Source organism: Manacus candei, unplaced genomic scaffold (assembly GCF_025592945.1).
Source record: "Manacus candei isolate 608988 ecotype Guabito, Panama unplaced genomic scaffold, ASM2559294v1 h1tg000532l, whole genome shotgun sequence".
Classification (NCBI taxonomy): domain Eukaryota; kingdom Metazoa; phylum Chordata; class Aves; order Passeriformes; family Pipridae; genus Manacus; species Manacus candei.
The window spans coordinates 47,600-71,424 of NW_026138580.1; the positions used below are offsets into that span (position 1 = coordinate 47,600).

The 23,825-nt window shown below is 61.3% G+C and overlaps 1 protein-coding gene across 1 annotated transcript in view; it reads left to right on the plus strand.

The window, feature by feature from the left end:
• LOC127465920 (myosin-6-like) overlaps nt 1-23,825 on the plus strand; it is a 44,253-nt gene that overhangs the window by 12,954 nt on the left and 7,474 nt on the right. The window contains exons 10-32 of the mRNA XM_051776448.1: nt 1,716-1,854; nt 1,946-2,214; nt 4,437-4,607; nt 4,749-5,058; nt 5,141-5,214; nt 5,331-5,418; nt 5,518-5,635; nt 5,734-5,857; nt 7,980-8,116; nt 8,219-8,345; nt 8,443-8,571; nt 8,674-8,916; nt 10,150-10,326; nt 10,429-10,574; nt 10,656-10,746; nt 12,868-13,257; nt 14,882-15,008; nt 17,711-17,829; nt 20,032-20,228; nt 20,852-21,035; nt 21,796-21,961; nt 22,045-22,169; nt 22,263-22,571. Of these exons, the coding sequence (XP_051632408.1) occupies nt 1,716-1,854; nt 1,946-2,214; nt 4,437-4,607; nt 4,749-5,058; nt 5,141-5,214; nt 5,331-5,418; nt 5,518-5,635; nt 5,734-5,857; nt 7,980-8,116; nt 8,219-8,345; nt 8,443-8,571; nt 8,674-8,916; nt 10,150-10,326; nt 10,429-10,574; nt 10,656-10,746; nt 12,868-13,257; nt 14,882-15,008; nt 17,711-17,829; nt 20,032-20,228; nt 20,852-21,035; nt 21,796-21,961; nt 22,045-22,169; nt 22,263-22,571 (3,960 nt within the window). The remainder of the gene's footprint in view (nt 1-1,715; nt 1,855-1,945; nt 2,215-4,436; nt 4,608-4,748; nt 5,059-5,140; nt 5,215-5,330; nt 5,419-5,517; nt 5,636-5,733; nt 5,858-7,979; nt 8,117-8,218; nt 8,346-8,442; nt 8,572-8,673; nt 8,917-10,149; nt 10,327-10,428; nt 10,575-10,655; nt 10,747-12,867; nt 13,258-14,881; nt 15,009-17,710; nt 17,830-20,031; nt 20,229-20,851; nt 21,036-21,795; nt 21,962-22,044; nt 22,170-22,262; nt 22,572-23,825) is intronic.

Genomic DNA, 23,825 nt, shown 5'->3' on the forward strand with positions numbered 1-23,825 from the left:
AGGATGGATGGATGGGTGGATGGATGGATGGATGGATGGATGGATGGGTGGATGGATGGATGGATGGATGGATGGGTGGATGGATGGATGGGTGGATGGATGGATGGATGGATGGATGGATGGGTGGATGGATGGATGGATGGATGGATGGATGGATGGATGGGTGGATGGATGGATGGATGGATGGATGGGTGGATGGATGGATGGATGGATGGATGGATGGGTGGATGGATGGATGGATGGATGGATGGGTGGATGGATGGATGGATGGATGGATGGATGGATGGATCCTCAAATGGATGGATGGAGGGATGGATGGATGGATGGATGGATGGGTGGATGGATGGATGGATGGATGGATGGATGGATGGATGGATGGGTGGATGAATGGATGGGTGGATGGATGGATGGATGGATGGATGGATGGATCCTCAAATGGATGGATGGAGGGATGGAGGGAGGGATGGATGAATCCATGGATAGATGAATCCTCAGAAGGATGGGTGGATGGGTGGATGGATGGATGGATGGATGGTGGATGGATGGGTGGATGGACGGACGGATGGATGGATGGATGGATGGGTGGATGGATGAATGGATGGAATGGATGGATGGAGGGATGGAGGGATGGAGGGATGGATGAATCCATGGACAGATGAACTCTCAGAACGATGGATGGATGGATGGATGGATGGGTCCATGGATAGATGAATCCTCAGAAGGATGGGTGGATGGATGGATGGATGGATGGATGGATGGATGGATGGATGGATTGGTCCACGAATGGATGAATCCATGGATAGATGAGTCTTCAAATGGGTGGATGGTTCCATGGATAGATGAATCCTCAGAACGATGACTGAGCCCATGGATGCACGAGTTTTCAGAAGGATGGATGGATCCATGGATGAATCCATGGATGGATGAATCCTCAGAAGGATGGATGGATGGGTGGATGGATAGATTGGTCTACAAATGGATGAATCAATGGATAGATGAGTCCTCAAATGGATGGATGGATCCATGGATAGATGAATCCTCAGAAGGATGGATGGATGGATGGATGGATGGATCCATGGATAGATGAATCCTCAGAAAGATGGATGGATGAATCCATGGGTGAATCCATGGATGGATGAATCCTCAGAAGGATGGATGGATGGATGAATCCATGGACAGATGAATCCTCAGAAGGATGGATGGATGGATGGATTGGTCCACGAATGGATGAATCCATGGATAGATGAGTCTTCAAATGGGTGGATGGTTCCATGGATAGATGAATCCTCAGAACGATGACTGAGCCCATGGATGCACGAGTTTTCAGAAGGATGGATGGATCCATGGATGAATCCATGGGTAGATGAATCCTCAGAAGGATGGATGGATGAATCCATGGATGGATGGATGGATGGATGGATGGATGGATGGATGAATCCATGGACAGACGAGTCCCCAGACGGATGGATGGGTCCACGGATGCGCGAGTTTTCAGAAGGACGGACAGATGGATGGATGGATTGATGGACAAATGAGTCCTGAGACGGACAAACAACCCCCCGGACGAACGACCGAGTCCACGGACGAGCCCTTCACGTGGACGAGCCCGCGGGCGGACACGTCCCCGCCGGCCGGGCCGACGAGCGGGAGGGGCGGCGCGAGGGACCCCCGGGTGGTGACCTGACCGCCCCTCCGCCCCTCTCCCTCTCCCCCAGAGCGCCTTCGACGTGCTGGGCTTCACGGCCGAGGAGAAGGCCGGCGTGTACAAGCTGACGGGCGCCATCATGCACTTCGGCAACATGAAGTTCAAGCAGAAGCAGCGGGAGGAGCAGGCGGAGCCCGACGGCACCGAAGGCGAGGGGGGTGACGGGTCGGGGTCGGGGGGCACCGGGCGAGGTGGCACCTGATGGTAGTGGCACCTGACGGCGCGTCCCCTCCTCCGCAGACGCCGACAAGTCCGCCTACCTGATGGGGCTGAACTCGGCCGACCTGCTCAAGGGGCTGTGCCACCCGCGCGTCAAGGTGGGCAACGAGTACGTCACCAAGGGCCAGAGCGTCCAGCAGGTCTACTACTCCATCGGCGCCCTGGCCAAGGCCGTCTACGAGAAGATGTTCAACTGGATGGTGGTGAGGATCAACAACTCGCTGGACACGAAGCAGCCGCGGCAGTACTTCATCGGCGTCCTGGACATCGCCGGCTTCGAGATCTTCGACGTGAGGCCCGCCGGGGGGGATGGAAGGGAGGGGAGGTAGTGTCGGGCTTCTCGGAGCTGGTGTTGGTCCAGTTGGGCGTTGGGTGGGTCTCCTGCGGCTTCTCGTTGTCCCTGAGCGGAAACTTGGACGCTTTGGATGTTTTCGTCGACGCCGTTGGGCGTGGAGTTGACCTCGTTGAGTTGACCTCGCTGATCCCATCGGGCGTTGAGTTGATCCTGTTGGGTGTTGAGTTCACCCCGTTGACCCTCCTGGGTGTCGTTTTGACCCCGTCGGGTCTCAGGGTTGACCCACTGACCTCATGGGATGTTCTGTTGACCCTACTGGGTATCGAGTTGTGCCCATTGACCCCACTGGGGGTCGTGTTGACCCCGTTGGGTCTAAGGTGACCCCATTGACGCCATTAGGCACCCTGGTGATCCCAATGGGTGTAGAGTTGACCTCACTGACCCCATTGGGTATTGAATTGATCCCCTTGACCCCTTTGGGAGTCACTTTGTCCCTGTTGGGCACTGAGATGACCCCGTTGGGTGTTGAGTTGACACCACTGGGTGTTGGGTTTGACATTGATCCCATTTGGAATTGTGTGAACCCTGCAGAGCCTTGAGTTGACTCCTCTGGGTGTTGAGTTGACCCCTCTGACCCTGTTGGGCACTGAGATGACCCTGTTGGGTATTGAGTTGACCCCGCTCACCCCACTGGGTCTCGGGTTCACCCCGCTCACCCCATTGGGGGTTGAGTTGACCCCGCTCACCCCACTGGGTCTCAGGTTCACCCCGTTGACCCCGTTGGGGGTTGAGTTGACCCAACTCATCCCATTGGGTGTCAGGTTCACCCCACTGAGCCTGTTGGGGGTTGAGTTGACCCCGCTCACCCCACTGGGTCTCAGGTTCACCCCACTGACCCCGTTGGGGGTTGAGTTGACCCAACTCATCCCACTGGGTGTCAGGTTCACCCCACTGAGCCTGTTGGGGGTTGAGTTGACCCCGCTCACCCCACTGGGTCTCAGGTTCACCCCACTGACCCCGTTGGGGGTTGAGTTGACCCCGCTCACCCCGTTGGGTGTCAGGTGCACCCCACTGACCCCATTGGGGGTTGAGTTGACCCCGCTCACCCCACTGGGTGTCAGGTTCACCCCATTGACCCCGCTCACCCCATTAGGTGTCGGGTTCACGCTGCTGACCCCATTGGGGGTTGAGTTGACCCTGCTCACCCCACTGGGTCTCAGGTTCACCCCACTGACCCCGTTGGGGGTTGAGTTGACCCCGCTCACCCCGTTGGGTGTCAGGTGCACCCCACTGACCCCATTGGGGGTTGAGTTGACCCCGCTCACCCCATTGGGTCTCAGGTTCACCCCGTTGACCCCGCTCACCCCATTGGGTGTCAGGTTCACCCCGTTGACCCCACTCACCCCACTGGGTCTCAGGTTCACCCCGCTGACCCCGCTCACCCCACTGGGTGTCAGGTTCACCCTGCTGACCCCATTGGGGGTTGAGTTGACCCCGCTCACCCCACTGGGTGTCAGGTTCACCCCACTGACCCTGTTAGGGGTTGAGTTGACCCCACTCACCCCATTGGGTCTCAGGTTCACCCCATTGACCCCATTGGGTGTCAGGTTCACCCCATTGACCCCACTCACCCCATTGGGTCTCGGGTTCACTCCGCTCACCCCATTGGGGGTTGAGTTGACCCCGCTCACCCCATTGGGTGTCAGGTTCACCCCGCTGACCCCGTTGGGCTTGAGTTGACCCCGCTCACCCCATTGGGTGTCAAGTTCACCCCGTTGACCCCGCTCACCCCATTGGGTGTCAGGTTCACCCTGCTGACCCCGTTGGGGGTTGAGTTGACCCCACTCACCCCACTGGGTCTCAGGTTCACCCCGCTGACCCTGTTGGGGGTTGAGTTGACCCCACTCACCCCACTGGGTCTCGGGTTCACCCCGTTGACCCCACTGGGGGTTGAGTTGACCCCGCTCACCCCACTGGGTGTCAGGTTCACCCCGCTGACCCCGCTCACCCCACTGGGTGTCAGGTTCACCCCGCTGACCCCGCTCACCCCACTGGGTGTCAGGTTCACCCCGCTGACCCCGCTCACCCCATTGGGTGTCAGGTTCACCCCGCTGACCCCGCTCACCCCATTGGGTGTCAGGTTCACCCCGCTGACCCCGTTGGGGGTTGAGTTGACCGCGCCGATCCCGTCATCTGCCCCCGTCTCTCCTCCCCCAGTTCAACAGCTTCGAGCAGCTCTGCATCAACTTCACCAACGAGAAGCTGCAGCAGTTCTTCAACCACCACATGTTCGTGCTGGAGCAGGAGGAGTACAAGAAGGAGGGGATCGAGTGGGAGTTCATCGACTTCGGCATGGACCTCCAGGCCTGCATCGACCTCATCGAGAAGGTACCACCCCCACCGGGGCCTCCGGGCGCCGACGGAGGAGGGCCCGTCCACTTGGAGCCCGTTAGGGACCCAACAAGCGGCTTTTGGGCGGTCCTTGGGTGTCCCCCGTGGCCGACGCCGTCTCCTCCTCCTCCCCCCCAGCCCATGGGGATCATGTCCATCCTGGAGGAGGAGTGCATGTTCCCCAAGGCCTCGGACATGACCTTCAAGGCCAAGCTCTACGACAACCACCTGGGCAAGTCGGCCAACTTCGGGAAGCCGCGCAACGTCAAGGGCAAGGCCGAGGCCCACTTCTCGCTCGTCCACTACGCCGGCACCGTGGACTACAACATCCTGGGCTGGCTGGAGAAGAACAAGGACCCCCTCAACGAGACGGTGGTGGGGCTCTACCAGAAATCCGCCCTCAAGCTCTTGGCCAGCCTCTTCTCCAACTACGCCGGGGCGGACTCCGGTGGGTGAAGGGTGGGTGGGGAAGGCGGCTGCCCGCTAGAGTTGCCTTCGTTCCCGCCTCACCCCGTCCGTCTTCTCCTCAGGTGGCGACGGCGGGAAGGGCAAAGGAGCCAAGAAGAAAGGTTCCTCCTTCCAGACGGTCTCGGCCCTGCACCGGGTGAGGGACTCGCGCGGCGCGGCCGCCGCGGGGCGGAGGGGGGTCCCGCCCTCCCTCCGCGCCCCGGCCCCTCCCCTGCTCTCCCTTTCGGCCAACCCCTTCTCTTCCTCCCCCAGGAGAACCTCAACAAGCTGATGGCCAACCTCAAGACCACCCACCCCCACTTCGTGCGCTGCCTCGTCCCCAACGAGCGGAAGCAGCCGGGTGAGCAAGAGGGCGGGGGGGGGGGGCGGGAAAAGGGGGGGGTGGGAGGGTGGGCGTGGCTCGTGGTTGACCCCCCCCGGCCTGCGTCCCTTCCCCCAGGCGTGATGGACAACGCCCTGGTGATGCACCAGCTCCGCTGCAACGGCGTCCTGGAGGGGATCCGCATCTGCCGCAAGGGCTTCCCCAACCGCATCCTCTACGGGGACTTCCGCCAGCGGTGGGCACGGGGCGGGGGGCACGGGGCGGGGGGCGTGGGGCGGGGGGCGTAACCCTCCCGGGGCTGATTGAGGGGGGTCGGGTCCCCTCTGCCGCCAGGTACCGCATCCTGAACCCCGCGGCCATCCCCGAGGGGCAGTTCATCGACAGCCGCAAGGGCGCCGAGAAGCTCCTGGGCTCCATCGACATCGACCACAACCAGTACAAGTTCGGGCACACCAAGGTGAGGCCGCGGGGCCCCCGTTGCCAACGGTGCCACCGCCCACGAGGCGACGTGGAGCTCACCGTCAGACCACTCCCCTGTCCATCTGTCCATCCCCCTGCCCATCTGCCCATCCACCTGTCCATCTCTCCATCCCCCTGCCCATCTGCCCATCCACCTGTCCATCTGTCCATCCCCCTGTCCATCTGTCCATCCACGTGTCCATCTGTCCATCCACGTGTCCATCTGTCCATCCACGTGTCCATCTGCCCATCCACGTGTCCATCTGTCCATCCACGTGTCCATCTGTCCATCCACGTGTCCATCTGCCCATCCCCCTGCCCATCTGTCCATCCCCCTGTCCATCTGTCCATCCACGTGTCCCTCTGCCCATCTCCCTGTCCATCTGTCCATCCACGTGTCCATCTGTCCATCCCCCTGTCCATCTGCCCATCCACATGTCCTTCTGTCCATGCCCTGTCCCTCTGTCCATCCCCCTGCCCATCTGTCCCTCCCCCTGTCCATCTGCCCACCCGCATGTCCATCTGTCCATCACATGTCCATCTACCCATCCCCCTGTCCATCTGCCCATCCATGTGTCCATCTGCCCATCCCCCCGCCCATCTGTCCATCCCCCCGTCCATCTGTCCATCCACGTGTCCATCTGCCCATCCCCCTGTCCATCTGTCCATCCACGTGTCCATCTGCCCATCCCCCTGTCCATCTGTCCCTCACCCTGCCCATCTCTCCATCCCCCTGTCCATCTCTCCATCTCCCCGCCCACCTGTCCATCCCCCCGTCCATCTGTCCATCCACATGTCCATCTCTCCATTCCCCTGTCCATCTGTCCATCCATGTGTCCATCTGCCCATCCCCCTGTCCATCTGTCCCTCACCCTGCCCATCTCTCCATCCCCCTGTCCATCTCTCCATCTCCCCGCCCACCTGTCCATGCCCCTGTCCACCTGCCCATCCCCCTGTCCATCTCTCCATTCCCCTGTCCATCTGTCCATCCCCTGTCCATCTGTCCATCCACATGTCCATCTGTCCATCCCCTTGTCCATCTGCCCATCCACGTGTCCATCTGTCCCTCCCCCTGTCCATCTGTCCCTCCCCCTGTCCATCTGTCCATCCCCCTGTCCATCTGTCCATCCCCCTGTCCATCTGTCCATCCCCCTGCCCATCTGTCCATCCCCCTGTCAATCTGTCCATCCCCCTGTCCATCTGCCCATCCCCCTGTCCATCTGCCCATCTGTCCATCCCCCTGTCCATCTGCCCATCCACATGTCCTTCTGTCCATGCCCTGTCCCTCTGTCCATCCCCCTGCCCATCTGTCCCTCCCCCTGTCCATCTGCCCACCCGCATGTCCATCTGTCCATCACATGTCCATCTACCCATCCCCCTGTCCATCTGCCCATCCATGTGTCCATCTGCCCATCCCCCCGCCCATCTGTCCATCCCCCCGTCCATCTGTCCATCCACGTGTCCATCTACCCATCCCCCTGTCCATCTGTCCATCCATGTGTCCATCTGCCCATCCCCCTGTCCATCTGTCCCTCACCCTGCCCATCTCTCCATCCCCCTGCCCATCTCTCCATCCCCCTGTCCATCTCTCCATCTCCCCGCCCACCTGTCCATCCCCCTGTCCATCTGCCCATCCCCCTGTCCATCTCTCCATCCCCCTGCCCATCTGTCCATCCCCCTGTCCATCTGTCCATCCCCCTGTCCATCTGTCCATCCCCCTGTCCATCTGCCCATCCCCCCGTCCATCTGTCCATCCCCCTGTCCATCTGCCCATCCCCCCGTCCATCTGTCCATCCCCCTGTCCATCTGCCCATCCACGTGTCCATCTGCCCATCCCCCTGTCCATCTCTCCATCCCCCTGTCCATCTCTCCATCTCCCCGCCCACCTGTCCATCCCCCTGTCCTTCTGTCCATCCCCCTGCCCATCTGTCCATCCCCCTGCCCATCTCTCCATCCCCCTGCCCACCTGTCCACCCCCTGTCCATCTGTCCCTCCCACCCACCCCATTTGAGGCCGCGTGCTCTCCGTCCCCCCGTTCTCCCCACCCCACCCCCGATGCGCCGCCGCCGACCCCGCCGTCCCGCCGCCCTCTCCCCGACCTCCTTCCCCCCCCCTCCCAGGTGTTCTTCAAGGCGGGGCTGCTGGGGCAGCTGGAGGAGATGCGGGACGAGCGCCTGTCCCGCATCATCACCCGCATCCAGGCGCGGGCGCGGGGGCAGCTCATGCGCCTCGAGTTCAAGAAGATCGTCGAGCGCCGGTGGGTGAGCCGGGCGGGACCGGGGGGGGGGCTTCTCCTCGCCGGGCGGGTCACCCGTGGCGGCACCCACGTCCCCCTCCCCTGCTCTCCCCCTCCCCGCAGGGACGCGCTGCTGGTGATCCAGTGGAACCTGCGGGCCTTCATGGGGGTGAAGAACTGGCCGTGGATGAAGCTCTACTTCAAGATCAAACCCCTGCTGAAGAGCGCCGAGACGGAGAAGGAGATGCAGGTGGGAGGAGAGGGCGGGGCAGGGCGGGGCGGGGCGGGATGACCAGGGTGGGTGGGCCATGGATGGTTGGTGACTCTCCGCGGGTCTCCCGGCGCAGAACATGAAGGAGGAGTACGGGCGGCTGAAGGAGGCCCTGGAGAAGTCGGAGTCGCGGCGGAAGGAGCTGGAGGAGAAGATGGTGTCCATGCTGCAGGAGAAGAACGACCTTCAGCTCCAAGTGCAGGCCGTGAGTGGGACAACCCCCCCTCCAAAACCACATCCCGGGGGTGCCACCGCCCCCAGGACCCCCCTCAGAGCCACCCCTTGTCGCCCGCCCCCCCTCCCACAGGAGCAGGACAACCTGAACGACGCCGAGGAGCGCTGCGACCAGCTGATCAAGAACAAGATCCAGCTGGAGGCCAAGGTGAAGGAGCTGACGGAGAGGCTGGAGGACGAGGAGGAGATGAACGCCGAGCTGACGGCCAAGAAGAGGAAGCTGGAGGACGAGTGCTCCGAGCTGAAGAAGGACATCGACGACCTGGAGCTGACCCTGGCCAAGGTGGAGAAGGAGAAACACGCCACCGAGAACAAGGTGAGGGCGGGGAGGGGGCCTCGGCCTCGAGGGGAGGGGGCTTGAGTCGACTCGGCTGGGTTGGGGTGGGTTGAGGAGACCAAAGGCTGGTTGGGTTGGGAAGGCCCAAATCTGGTTGGGTTGGGTTGAGGAGACCCAAGGCCAGTTGGGTTGGGAAGACCAAATCTGGTTGGGTTGGGTTGAGGAGACCCAAGGCCAGTTGGGTTGGGAAGACCCAAATCTGGTTGGTTTGCATTGAGGAGACCCAAGGCTGGGTGGGATGGGTTGAGGAGACCCAAGGCTGGGTGGGTTGGGAAGACCAAATCTGGTTGGGTTGGGTTGAGGAGACCCAAATCTGGTTGGTTTGTATTGAGGAGACCTAAGGCTGGGTGGGATGGGTTGGGTTCAGTTGAGGAGACCCAAGGAAGGTTGGATCGAGTTGAGAAGACCCAAGGCTGGTTGGGTTGAGGAGACCCAGTTCTGGTTGATTTGTATTGAGGAGACCCAAATCTGGTTGGTTTGCATTGAGGAGACCCAAGGCTGGTTGGGTTGGGAAGACCCAAATTTGGTTGGGTTGGGTTGAGGAGACTCAAGGTTGGTTGGGTTGGAAGACCTAAATCTGGTTAATTTGTATTGAGGAGACCCAAGGCTGGGTGGGTTGTGTTGGGTTGGGTTGAGGAGACCCAAGGCTGGTTGGGTTGAGGAGACCCAAGGCTGGGTGGGTTGGGAAGACCCAAATCTGGTTGGTGTGCATTGAGGAGACCCAAGGCTGGGTGGGATGGGTTGGGTTGGGTTGAGGAGACCCAAGGCTGGGTGGGATGTGTTGGGTTGGGTTGAGGAGACACAAGGAAGGTTGGATTGGATTGAGGAGACCAAAGGCTGGTTGGGTTGGGAAGACCCAAATCTGGTTGGGTTGGGTTGAGGAGACCCAAGGCTGGTTCGGTTGGGAAGACCCAAATCTGGTTGGGTTGGGTTGAGGAGACCAAAGGCTGGTTCGGTTGGGAACACCCAAATCTGGTTGGTTTGCATTGAGGAGACCCAAGGCTGGGTGGGATGGGAAGACCCAAATCTGGTTGGGTTGGGTTGAGGAGACCCAAGGAAGGTCGGATCGGACTGAGAAGACCCCAAGGCTGGTTGGGTGGGGTTTATCAAGAAGACCCAACACGTTTTGGGTTCTCTGCATTGGAGTGGCCCCGTTGGCCGAGGTGAACCCGCTCCTGGCACCGCGCCGGAGACCGGATGCTGCTCCCACAGGTGAAGAACCTGACGGAGGAGATGGCGGGGCTGGACGAGACCATCGCCAAGCTGACCAAGGAGAAGAAGGCCCTGCAGGAGTCCCACCAGCAGACCCTGGACGACCTGCAGGCCGAGGAAGACAAAGTCAACACCTTGACCAAGGGCAAAGTCAAGCTGGAACAGCAAGTGGACGACGTGAGCGCGACCGGTCCCACCCCCTGGACCCGCCGAGGAGCTTTCTGGGGCAGAAATGATGAAAAACCTGAGGTTTCTCCCCGTTTCCGTGTCCCCACACAGCTGGAAGGCTCCCTGGAGCAGGAGAAGAAGATCCGGATGGACCTGGAACGGGCCAAGAGGAAGCTGGAGGGTGACCTGAAGCTGACCCAGGAGAACATCATGGACCTGGAGAACGACAAGCAGCAGCTGGAGGAGAAGCTAAAGAAGTGAGGCTGGTCCCCCATCCCGGGTACAACCCGCCCGGGGGCGGAGGTGGGACCCTCAGCACCCGCCTCTTTCCTCTGCAGGAAGGAGTTTGAGATCCACCAGCAGAACAGCAGGATCGAGGACGAGCAGGCCCTGGCCCTGCAGCTCCAGAAGAAGCTGAAGGAGCTGCAGGTGAGGGGTTGGGGCTGTGGCTGCTTGGGCGGGGCTGGGGAGTCTCCGGGTGGTTGGGTTGGAGTCTCCGGGTGGTTGGGTTGGAGTCTCCAGGTGGTTGGGTTGGAGTCTCCAGGTGGTTGGGTTGGAGTCTCCAGGTGGTTGGATTGGGGTGAAGATTCTCCACGTGGTTGGGTTGGAGTCTCCAGGTGGTTGGGTTGGAGTCTCCAGGTGGTTGGGTTGGAGTCTCCAGGTGGTTGGGTTGGAGTCTCCAGGTGGTTGGGTTGGAGTCTCCAGGTGGTTGGGTTGGGTTGGTTTGAGTTGGGCTGAAGAGCTGAACCTTCAGTACTTGGGTTGGGTTGGAGAGTCTCCAGATGGTTGGATTGGGGTGAAGATTCTCCAGGTGGTTGGGTTGGAGTCTCCAGGTGGTTGGGTTGGGGTTGGTTTGAGTTGGGCTGAAGAGTTGAACCTTCAGCGCTTGGGTTGGGTCGGAGAGTCTTCAGATGGTTGGGTTGAGTTGAAGACACTCCGCTTGGTTGGGTTGGTTTGGGTTGACTTGAAGAGTCTCCAGCTGGTTGGATCGGGGTGAAGAGTGAGAGAGTCTCCAGGTGGTTGGGCTGAGTCGAAGACACTCCACTTGGTTGGGCTGGTTTGGGTTGACTTGAGGGGTCTCCAGCTGGTTGGGCTGAGTTGAAGACGCTCCATTTGTCTGGGTTGGTTTGGGTTGACTTGAAGGGTCTCCAGCTGGTTGGGTTGAGTTGAAGTGTCCCAAGCTGCTTGGGTTGGTTTGGAGAGTCTCCAACTGGTTGGATCGGGGTGAAGAGTCAGAGAGTCTCCAGGTGGTCGGGCTGAGTTGAAGACACTCCACTTGGTTGAGTTGGTTTGGGTTGACTTGAAGGGTCTCCAGCTGGTTGGGTTGAGTTGAAGACACTTCACTTGGTTGGGTTGGGTTGGGTTGACTTGAACGGTCTCCAGCTGGTTGGGTTGAGTTGAAGGCACTCTGCTTGGTTGGGTTGGGTTGGGTTGACATGAATGGTCTCCAGGTGGTTGGGTTGAGTTGAAGGCACTCCACCTGGTTGGGTTGGGTTGGGTTGACTTGAAGGGTCTCCAGCTGGTTGGGTTGAGTTGAAGTGTCCCAATCTGCTTGGGTTGAGTTGGAGCATCTCCAACTGGTTGGATTGGGGTGAAGACTGAGAGAGTCTCCAGGTGGTCGGGCTGAGTCGAAGACACTCTGCTTGGTTGGGTTGGTTTGGCTTGACTTGAAGGGTCTCCAACTGGTTGGATCGGGGTGAAGAGTGAGAGAGTCTCCAGGTGGTTGGGCTGAGTCGAAGGCACTCCACTTGGTTGGGTTGGTTTGGGTTGACTTGAAGGGTCTCCAGCTGGTTGGGTTGAGTTGAAGTGTCCCAATCTGCTTGGGTTGGGTTGGAGCATCTCCAACTGGTTGGATTGGGGTGAAGAGTGAGAGAGTCTCCAGCTGGTTGGGCTGAGTCGAAGACACTCAACTTGGTTGGGTTGGGTTGGGTTGACTTGAAGGGTCTCCAGCTGGTTGGGTCGAGTTGAGTTGAAGTGTCCCAAGCTGCTCAGGTTGGGTTGGAGAGTCTCCAGATGGTTGGATTGGGGTGAAGATTCTCCAGCTGGTTGGGCTGAGTCGAAGGCACTCCTCTTGGTTGGGTTGGTTTGGGTTGACTTGAAGGGTCTCCAGCTGGTTGGGTTGAGTTGAAGACACTCCACTTGGTTGGGTTGGGTTGGGTTGACATGAAGATTCTCCAGGTGGTCGGGTTGAGTTGAAGACACTCCACTTGGTTGGGTTGGGTTGGGTTGACTTGAACGGTCTCCAGCTGGTTGGGTTGAGTTGAAGACACTCCACCTGGTTGGGTTGGTTTGGGTTGACTTGAAGAGTCTCCAGCTGGTTGGATCGGGGTGAAGAGTGAGAGAGTCTCCAGCTGGTTGGGCTGAGTCGAAGACACTCCACTTGGTTGGGTTGGTTTGGGTTGACATGAAGGGTCTCCAGCTGGTTGGGCTGAGTTGAAGTGTCCCAAGCTGCTCGGGTTGGGTCGAAGAGCCTCCAGTTGCTGAGCTGGGTCGAGCGGAAGGGTTGGGTGGACCCCCCTCCCCTCCAACCACCTCCCCCGCGTGGCGCAGGCGCGGATCGAGGAGCTGGAGGAGGAGCTGGAGGCGGAGCGGACGGGCCGGGCCAAGGTGGAGAAGCAGCGCTCGGAGCTGTCGCGGGAGCTGGAGGAGCTCAGCGAGCGGCTGGAGGAGGCCGGCGGCGCCACCTCGGCCCAGCTGGAGCTCAGCAAGAAGCGGGAGGCCGAGTTCCAGAAGCTGCGGCGGGACCTGGAGGAGGCCACGCTGCGGCACGAGGCCACGGCGGCGGCGCTGAGGAAGAAGCAGGCCGACAGCGTGGCCGAGCTGGGCGAGCAGCTGGACAACCTGCAGCGCGTCAAGCAGAAGCTGGAGAAGGAGAAGAGCGAGCTCAAGCTGGAGCTGGACGACCTCGGCGCCAACGTGGAGCAGCTGATCAAGGCCAAGGTAGGGCCAGGCCAAGGGGGAGTCGTGGGGGGGGGGGGGGGTTGGGTGGGAGGGACCGTGAGGTTCATCCGGTTCTGTCGACCCGCGGTCAGGGACACCCGGCCTTGGACATTTTCAAGGATCCAAGGGCGGCCACGGCATCCCTGGGCCTGGCCACCCTCACGGGGAAGGATTCCTTCCCCCAATCCCACCCGATCCCCTCTTCCGGGTGGGAACCGTTCCACCTGTGGGGAGACAGAGGAGGGGGGAGGGATGTGCCCCCCTGGATCCTCCCAGGGGCACCGCGAGGAGTCTCCAGTTGTTGGGTTGGGTTGGGTTGGGTTGGGCTGAAGAGTCTCCAGCTGGTTGGGTTGGGCTGAAGAGTCTCCAGTTGGTTGGGTTGGGTTGGGCTGAAGAGTCTCCAGTTGGTTGGGTTGGGTTGGGCTGAAGAGTCTCCAGTCGGTTGGGTTGGGTTGGGTTGAAGAGTCTCCAGTTGGTTGGGTTGGGTTGGGCTGAAGAGTCTCCAGTTGGTTGGGTTCTGTTGGGTTGGGTTGGGTTGAAGAGTCTCCAGTTGGTTGGGTTGGGTTGGGTTGAAGAGTCTCCAGCTGGTTGGGTTGGGTTGGGTTGGGTTGGGCTGAAGAGTCTCCAGTTTGTTGGGTTGGGTTGGGTTGGGCTGAAGAGTCTCCAGTTGGTTGGGTTGGGTTGAAGAGTCTCCAGTTGGGTTGGGTTGGGCTGAAGAGTCTCCAGTTTGTTGGGTTGGGTTGGGTTGAAGAGTCTCCAGTTGGTTGGGTTGGGTTGGGTTGGGCTGAAGAGTCTCCAGTTGGTTGGGTTGGGTTGGGTTGGGCTGAAGAGTCTCCAGTTGGTTGAGTTGGGTTGGGTTGGGCTGAAGAGTCTCCAGTCGGTTGGGTTGGGTTGGGTTGAAGAGTCTCCAGTTTGTTGGGTTGGGTTGGGTTGGGCTGAAGAGTCTCCAGTTGGTTGGGTTGGGTTGAAGAGTCTCCAGTTTGTTGGGTTGGGTTGGGTTGGGCTGAAGAGTCTCCAGTTGGTTGGGTTGGGTTGGGCTGAAGAGTCTCCAGTTGGTTGGGTTGGGTTGGGTTGAAGAGTCTCCAGTTGGTTGGGTTGGGCTGAAGAGTCTCCAGTTGGTTGGGTTGGGTTGGGTTGGGCTGAAGAGTCTCCAGTTGGTTGGGTTGGGTTTGGCTGAAGAGTCTCCAGCTGGTTGAGTTGGGTTGGGTTGGGTTGAAGAGTCTCCAGTTGGTTGGGTTGGGTTGGGTTGGGCTGAAGAGTCTCCTGCTGGTTGAATTGGGTTGGGTTGAAGAGTCTCCAGTTGGTTGGGTTGGGTTGGGTTGAAGAGTCTCCAGTTGGTTGGGTTGGGCTGAAGAGTCTCCAGTCAGTTGGGTTGGGTTGGGTTGGGTTGAAGAGTCTCCAGTCGGTTGAGTTGGGTTGGGCTGAAGAGTCTCCAGTTGGTTGGGTTCTGTTGGGTTGAAGACTCTCCAGTTGGCTGTGTTGGGTCGCGTTGAGTGGATCCCACCAAGGCTCCCCTTCCACCAGACCGGGTGTCTCCAAGCCCTGTCCCACGTGGCCCTCGGACCCCTCCAGGGCCGGGGGGTCTCCCCGTGGCCCCCTCCCCACCCCGGCCCGCCCCCCGCAGGTGGCCATGGAGAAGATGTCGCGCTCCCTGGAGGACCAGGCGGCCGAGCACTTGGCCAAGCTGGAGGAGACCCAGCGCGTCCTCACCGACGCCAACGCCCAGCGGGCCAAGCTGCAGACGGAGAACGGTGGGAGCCCCGCCCCACACCGGCAGCCCCTCCCCGCCCCACGGCTCCGCCCCCTGCCCCACAGCCCCAGCCCCTGCCCCACATCTGCCTTCCCCCATCCCACAACTCCACCCCATCCCACAGCTCCGCCCCCTGCCCCACATCTGCAGCCCCCATCTCACACCTCCACCCCCTGCCCCACATCTGCAGCCCCTCCCTGCCCCACGGCTCCGCCCCCTGCCCCACAGCTCCGTCCCCTGCCCCATATCTGCCTCCTCCATCCCACAACTCCACCCCCTGCCCCACATCTGCCTCGCCCATCCCACACCTCCACCCCATCCCACATCTCCACCCCTGCCCCACAGCCGCAGCCCCCATCCCATCCTTCTACCCCCTGCCCCACTTCTGCAGCCCCTCCCTGCCGCACGGCTCCGCCCCCTGCCCCACAGCTCCATCCCCTGCCCCACATCTGCCTCCCCCATCCCACACCTCCACCCCATCCCACATCTCCACCCCTGCCCCACATCTGCAGCCCCCATCTCACACCTCCACCCCCTGCCCCACATCTGCAGCCCCCATCCCACACCTCCACCCCCTGACCCACATTTGCCTCCCCCATCCCTTCCCTCCACCCCCTGCCCCACATCTCCAGCCCCTGCCCCACGGCTCTGCCCCCTGCCCCACAGCTCCGCCCCCTGCCCCACATCTGCCTCCCCCATCCCACAACTCCACCCCATCCCACACCTCCACCCCCTGCCCCACATCCTCAGCCTCCATCCCATACCTGCAGCCCCTGCCCCACATCTGCAGCCCCCACCCCACGCCTCCACCCCATCCCACATCTCCACCTCTGCCCCACATCTGAAGCCCCCATCCCACACTTCCACCCCCTGCCCCACATCTGCCTCCCCCATCCCACAACTCCACCCCATCCCACGGCTCCGCCCCCTGCCCCAAACCTCCACCCCCTGCCCCACATCCTCAGCCTCCATCACATCCTTCTACCCCCTGCCCCACATCTGCAGCCCCTGCCCCACATCTGCAACCCCCATTCCATCCCTCCACCCCATCCCACACCTCCACCCCCTGCCCCACACCTGCAGCCCCCATCCCACAACTCTATCCTCTGCCCCAAACCTCCACCCCCTGCCCCACATCTGTCTCCCCCATCCCACACCTCCACCCCCTGCCCCACATCTGCCTCCCCCATCCCACAACTCCATCCCCTGCCCCACATCTGCAGCCCCCATTCCACACCTGCAGCCACCACCCCACACCTCCACCCCTGCCCCACTTTTGCCTCCCCCATCCCAAACCTCCACCCTCTGCCCCACATCTGCAGCCCCCATCCCCAAACCTCCACCCCCTGCCCCACATCTGCAGCCCCCATCCCACACCTACAGCCACCACCCCACACCTCCCCCCCCGCCCCACATCTGAAGCCCCCATCCCACACCTCCAACCCCTGCCCCAAACCTCCACCTCCTGCCCCACATCTACAGCCCCCATCCCACAACTCCACCCCCCACCCCACACCTCCACCCCTGCCCCAAACCTCCACCCTCTGCCCCACACCTCCACCCCCATCCCAAACCTCCACCCCCTGCCCCACATCTGCAGCCCCCATTCCACACCTGCAGCCACGACCCCACACCTCCACCCCTGCCCCACATTTGCCTCCCCCATCCCTTCCCTCCACCCCCTGCCCCACATCTGCAGCCCCTGCCCCACATCTGCAGCCCCTGCCCCACATCTACAGCCCCCACCCCACACCTCCACCCTCTGCCCCACATCTACAGCCCCCATCCCACACCTCCACCCCCTGCCCCATATCTGCAGCCCCTGCCCCACATCTACAGCCCTCATCCCACACCTCCACCCTCTGCCCCACATCTGCCTCCCCCATCCCACAACTCCATCCCCTGCCCCACATCTGAAGCCCCCATCCCACACCTCCACCCCCTGCCCCAAACCTCCACCTCCTGCCCCACATCTACAGCCCCCATCCCATCCCTCCACCCCCTGCCCCACACCTGCAGCCCCCATCCCATCCCTCCACCCCCTGCCCCACATCTCCAGCCCTTGCCCCACACCTGCAGCCCCCATCCCACACCTCCAACCCCTGTCCCAAACCTTCACCTCCTGCCCCACATCTACAGCCCCCATCCCACAACTCCACCCCCCACCCCACACCTCCACCCCATCCCACACCTCTACCCCTGCCCCAAACCTCCACCCTCTGCCCCACACCTGCAGCCACCACCCCACACCTCCCCCTGCCCCATATCTGCAGCCCCCATCCCTCTACCCCCTGCCCCATATCTGCAGCCCCTGCCCCACATCTGCAGCCCCCATCCCACAACTCCACCCCTTCCCGCCACCTCCACCCCTGCCCCACATCTGCCTCCCCCATCCCACATCTCCACCCCTGCCCCACATCTACAGCCCCCATCCCACACCTCCACCCTCTACCCCACATCCGCAGCCCCCACCCCACACCTCCACCCCCTTTCACCACCTCCACCCCCCGCCCCACCCCTTCACCCCTCGCCCCACATCCCCCCCAAACCTTCATCCCCACCCTCTCCCTTCATCCCTTTTCCCTCGTCTTCACCCTCCGCCCCACATCTCCACCCGCTTCAGCCCCCTCCCCACGTGCTGACCCCGCCCCTCACCCCGCCCCGAAGCCCCGCCCCACGCCTGAAGCCCCGCCCCTCGCACAGGTGAGCTGTCCCGGCAGCTGGAGGAGAAGGAGGCCCTGGTGTCGCAGCTGACCCGGGGGAAGGTCTCCTACACCCAGCAGCTGGAGGACCTGCGCCGGCAGCTGGAGGAGGAGATGAAGGTTGGATCGGGGGTGGGGGGCTCCAGGAAGGTCACGGGGGTCCGTCGCCCTCGCGGTCACCGGTTGGGTTGGGTTGGGTCGGGTTGGGTCGGGTCGGGTCGGGTCGGGTCGGGTTGGGTCGGGTCGGGTTGGGTTGGGTCGGGTTGGGTTGGGTTGGGTTGGGTTGGGTCGGGTCGGGTTGGATTGGGTTGCGTTGGGTTAGGTTGGATTGGGTTGGGTCGGGTTGGGTCGGGTCGGGTCGGGTTGGGTTGGGTTAGGTTGGGTTGGATTGGGTTGCTTTGGGTTGGGTTGGGTCGGGTTGGGTCGGGTTGGGTCGGGTTGGGTCGGGTTGGGTTGCGTTGGGTTGGGTTGGGTCGGGTTGGGTTGCGTTGGGTTGGGTCGGGTTGGGTCGGGTTGGGTTGGGTCGGGTCGGGTTGGGTTGGGTTGGGTTGGGTTGCGTTGGGTTGGGTTGGGTCGGGTTGGGTTGGGTCGGGTTGGGTCGGGTTGGGTTGGGTCGGGTTGGGTTGCGTTGGGTTGGGTTGGGTCGGGTTGGGTTGGGTTGGGTCGGGTTGGGTTGGGTTGGGTTGGGTTGGGTTGCGTTGGGTTGGGTCGGGTTGGGTCGGGTCGGGTTGGGTCGGGTTGGGTTGGGTTGGGTTGGGTTGGGTGGGTCCCTCTGCAGGTTGTTGCGTCTCGGAGAGTCTGAGGAGGGTTGGGTTGGTCTACAGAAGGTCTAGAAAAAGGGTCCAAGGAGGGTTGGGTCGGTCTGGGGAAGGTCTGAAGAAGGTGGGGTTGGTCTACAGGATGTCCAAGGGAGGTTGGGTTGGTGGGAAGGAGGTTGGATGAGGTTGATGGAAGGTCAAAGAGGGTTGGGTCGGTCTCAGGAAGGTCTGAAGAGGGTTGGGTTGGTCTACAGGATGTCCAAGGGAGGTTGGGTTGATGTGTGGAAGGTCTGAAGAAGGTGGGGTTGGTCCACAGGATGTCCAAGGAGGGTTGGGTTGGTGGGAAGGAGGTTGGATGAGGTTGATGGAAGGTCAAAGAGGGTTGGGTTGGTCTGGGGAAGGTCTGAAGAAGGTGGGGTTGGTCTGCAGAAGGTTGGGTTGGTCTGCAGAAGGTTGGGTTGGAGGAGGTTGGGTCGGTCCATGGAAGGTACAAGGAAGGTTGGGTTGGTCTGCAGAAGGTTGGGTTGGTCTGGAGAAGGTTGGATTGGTCTGCAGGAGGTTGGGTTGGTCTGCAGGAGGTTGGGTTGGTCTGGAGGAGGTTGGGTTGATCCACAGAGGGTTGGGTTGGTCTGCAGAAGGTTGGGTTGGTCTGCAGAAGGTTGGGTTGGTCTGCAGAAGGTCTGGTTGGTCTGCAGAAGGTCTGGTTGGTCTGGAGAAGGTTGGATTGGTCTGCAGAAGGTTGGATTGGTCTGCAGAAGGTTGGGTTGGTTTGGAGGAGGTTGGGTTGATCTGCAGAAGGTCAGGTTCATCCACAGAAGGTTGGGTTGGGGTGCAGAAGGTTGGGTTGGTCTGCAGGAGGTTGGGTTGGTCTGCAGAAGGTGGGGTTGGTCTGGAGAAGGTCGAATTGGTCTGCAGAAGGTCAGGTTGATCCACAGAGGGTTGGGTTGGGGTGCAGAAGGTTGGGTTGATCCACAGAGGGTTGGGTTGGTCTGCAGAAGGTCGGGTTGGTCTGGAGGAGGTTGAGTTGGTCTGCAGAAGGTTGGGTTGGTCTGCAGAAGGTTGGGTTGGTCTGGTTGGCCTGCAGAAGGTCGGGTTGGCCTGCAGAAGGTCTGGTTGGCCTGCAGAAGGTCGGGTTGGTCTGGAGGAGGTTGGGTTGGTCTGGAGGAGGTTGGGTTGGTCTGCAAAAGGTTGGGTCGGTCTATGGAAGGTACGAGGAAGGCTGGGTTGGTCTGCAGGAGGTTGGGTTGGTCTGCAGGAGGTTGGGTTGGTCTGCAGGAGGTCAGGTTGATCCACAGAGGGTTGGGTTGATCCACAGAAGGTTGGGTTGATCCACAGAAGGTCGGGTTGATCCACAGAGGGTTGGGTTGGGGTGCAGAAGGTCGGGTTGGTCCATGGAAGGCTGGGTTGGTCTGGAGGAGGTTGGGTTGATCTGCAGAAGGTCGGGTTGGCCTGCAGAAGGTCGGGTTGGGCGGGGTGACCGTGACCAGCTCTCGCTGAGCCGAAGAACCCCGAGGCCGCTCCAGCCCGCCCGACCCCACGGGCGCCGCCTTCCCCTCCGGCCCAGGCCAAGAACGCGCTGGCCCACGCGCTGCAGTCGGCCCGGCACGACGGGGACCTGCTGCGGGAGCAGTACGAGGAGGAGACCGAGGCCAAGGCCGAGCTCCAGCGCCTGCTCTCCAAGGCCAACTCTGAGGTGGCCCAGTGGAGGACCAAGTACGAGACGGACGCCATCCAACGCACCGAGGAGCTGGAGGAGGCCAAGTGAGTCCCCGCCCCGTGGGCGGAGCTTCTGGGGGGGGGTCGGGGGGTGGAGACCACCCTCTGGAGAAGGTTCTGGAGAAGGTTTTGGAGGAAATTGAGTCATCTGTCCATGGATGGAGCTTCTGAGGGGGTTGGAGACCACCCTCTGGAGAAGGTTCTGGAGGGAATTGAGTCATCTGCCCATGGATGGAGCTTCTGAGGGGTGGAGGGTGGAGACCACCCTCTGGAGAAGGTTCTGGAGGGAATTGAGTTATCCACCCATGGATGGAGCTTCTGAGGGGTTTGGGGTGTGGAGACCACCCTCTGGAGAAGGTTCTGGAGGGAATTGAGTCATCTGCCCATGGATGGAGCTTCTGTGGGGTGGGGGGTGAAGACCACCCACTGGAGAAGGTTCTGGAGAAGGTTCTGGAGGAAACTGAGTCATCTACCCATGGACTGAGCTTCTCTGGGGTGGAGGGTGGAGACCACCCTCTGGAGAAGGTTCTGGACAAAGTCCCAGAGGAGGCAGAGGAGACCCAGAGCAGAACCCCGGCCAACAGCCGGGCGGGAGGAGGCCTGAGCGGTCCCGCCCAGCCCAGGGCTGACCCCGGGCTGTCCCCCCGTCCCCCCCTCCCCGGGGGCAGGAAGAAGCTGGCGCAGCGGCTGCAGGAGGCCGAGGAGGCGGTGGAGGCCGTGAACGCCAAGTGCTCCTCGCTGGAGAAGACCAAGCACCGGCTGCAGAACGAGATCGAGGACCTGATGGCCGACGTGGAGCGCTCCAACGCCGCCGCCGCCGCCCTGGACAAGAAGCAGAGGAACTTCGACAAGGTGGGGGCCATGGGGGGTGAAAAACGGGAGGCCAGGCCCAAATTAATTAACCGAGAAATTCGGGGCCTGCTGACGAGTCGCCAACACCCCAAACCACCTGCGCTCGTCGTGTTCTTCTCACCGGAGCGAAAACTTAAAAGAATGGTAAAAAAAATGTAATAAACTTAAAGGTAATAAATTAAAGATGCAGTAGGGTGAGGTGGACGTTTGAGCAGAAGAAACAGGCTGGGAGCCAAGGCCTTCTCCAAGCCTCAGTGAGCGGGACGAGAACAATGGAAGAGAAGGGAGATCGGGCCCAGGAAGATGAGAATCAGCCCCCAGACCCATGGGATGAGGAGAGGGTTAGAGGAAGGACCACCTCAAGCCCTGCCTGAGCTCCACCTACACCCCCCTTCCTCCCCTGAGTCTGGGGGCTTAAACTCACCTTCCTCAGCCTGACCCTTCTTCTCTTCCGTTGTTCCCGACCCGCTCCCCGAAGCTTGGAAAAACCCCCGTCTCCCGGCTTGTTTCTTCTATTCAAGTGTCCACCTCATCCTACTGCATCTTTAGTTTATTACCTTTAGGCTTATTACATTTTTTTTTTACCATTCTCTTAAGTTTTTGGCCCATTAGAGTAGAACAGAGCGAGCACAGACGGTTTGGGGTGTTGGCGACTCGTCAGCAGGCCCCAAATTTCTCGGTTAATTCATTCGGGCCTGGCCTCCTGTTTTGGGGGGGCACAGGAGGGTGACCCCAGGTTGTCTGTCCCCCCCCCCTCCAGGTGCTGTCCGAGTGGAAGCAGAAGTTCGAGGAGTCGCAGACGGAGCTGGAGGCGTCGCAGAAGGAGGCCCGGGCCCTCAGCACCGACCTCTTCAAGCTGAGGAACGTCTACGAGGAGTCGCTGGAGCACCTGGAGACCCTCAAGAGGGAGAACAAGAACCTCCAAGGTGAGGTCGTGGGCAGCTCTACCCCCCTGTCCTACATCCCCCATCCCTCCCACGGGTTCTGATGGGGTCTCCCCCCGGAGCAGAGGAGATCTCGGACCTCACGGAGCAGCTCGGCGCCGGCCACAAGTCCGCCCACGAGCTGGAGAAGGCGCGGAAGCAGCTGGACGCCGAGAAGCTGGAGCTCCAGGCCGCCCTGGAGGAGGCCGAGGTGGGACCAGCCGCGTCCCCCGCGTTCCCCCGGCGACACATTCACCCTCCACGACCCTCAAGGTCCCCCCTCTGTGTCGTGTCCCCCCCCCAGGCCTCCCTGGAGCACGAGGAGGGCAAGATCCTGCGGGCGCAGCTGGAGTTCAACCAGGTGAAGGCGGAGTACGAGCGGAAGCTGGGGGAGAAGGAGGAGGAGATGGAGCAGGCGAAGCGCAACCACCTGCGGGTGGTGGAGTCTCTCCAGACCTCGCTGGACGCCGAGACCCGGAGCCGCAACGAGGCCCTGCGGCTGAAGAAGAAGATGGAGGGCGACCTGAACGAGATGGAGATCCAGCTCGGCCACGCCAACCGCGGCGCCAGCGAGGCCCAGAAGCAAGTCAAGGCCCTGCAGGGCTGCCTGAAGGTACCTGTGAGGTGTGGGAGGGACCTGGGGGTGCCTGTCCCATGGGGAGGGTGAGGTCCAGGAGGTATCTGAGGGTACCTGTCCCATGGGGAGGGTGAGGTGTGGGAGGTACCTGAGGGTACCTGTGAGGTGTGGGAGGGACCTGAGGGTACCTGTCCCATGGGGAGGGTGAGGTCCGGGAGGTACCTGAGGGTACCTGTCCCATGGGATGGGTAGGAGGTACCTGAGGGTACCTGTCCCAGTGAGGTCCAGGAGGTACCTGAGGGTACCTGTCCCATGGGATGGTGAGGTCCAGGAGGTACCTGAGGGTACCTGTCCCATGGGGATGGTGATGGGTAGGAGGTACCTGAGGGTACCTGCCCCATGGGATAGTGAGGTCCAGCAGGTACCTGAGGGTACCTGTCCCATGGGGATGGGGATGGGTAGGAGGTGCCTGAGGGTACCTGTCCCATGGGGATGGATAGGAGGTACCTGAGGGTACCTGTCCTATGGGACAGTGAGGTCTGGGAGGTACCTGAAGGTACTTTTCCCATGGGACAGTGAGGTCCAGGAGGTACCTGAAGGCACTTTTCCCATGGGATAGTGAGGTAGGAGGTACCTGAAGGTACCTGTCCCATGGGATGGTGAGGTCCAGGAGGTACCTGAGGGTACCTGCCCCATGGGGAGGGTGATGGGTAGGAGGTACCTGAGGGTACCTGTCCCAGTGAGGTCCAGGAGGTACCTGAGGGTACCTGTCCCATGGGGATGGGGATGGGTAGGAGGTACCTGAGGGTACCTGTCCCATGGGACAGTGAGGTCCGGGAGGTATCTGAGGGTACCTGTCCCATGGGACAGTGAGGTCCAGGAGGTACCTGTGGGTGGATGGGGATGGGGATGGTGATGGGTAGGAGGTACCTGAGGGTACCTGTCCCATGGGGATGGTGATGGGCAGGAGGTACCTGAGGGTACCTGTCCCATGGGGATGGGTAGGAGGTACCTGAGGGTACCTGTCCCATGGGACAGTGAGGTCCAGGAGGTACCTGAAGGTACTTTTCCCATGGGATAGTGAGGTAGGAGGCACCTGAAGGTACCTGTCCCAGTGAGGTGTGGGAGGTACCTGAGGGTACCTGCCCCATAGGGATGGGGATGGGTAGGAGGTACCTGAAGGTACCTGCCCCATGGGACAGTGAGGTCCAGGAGGTATCTGAGGGTACCTGTCCCATGGGATGGGTAGGAGGTACCTGAGGGTACCTGTCCCATGGGATAGTGAGGTCC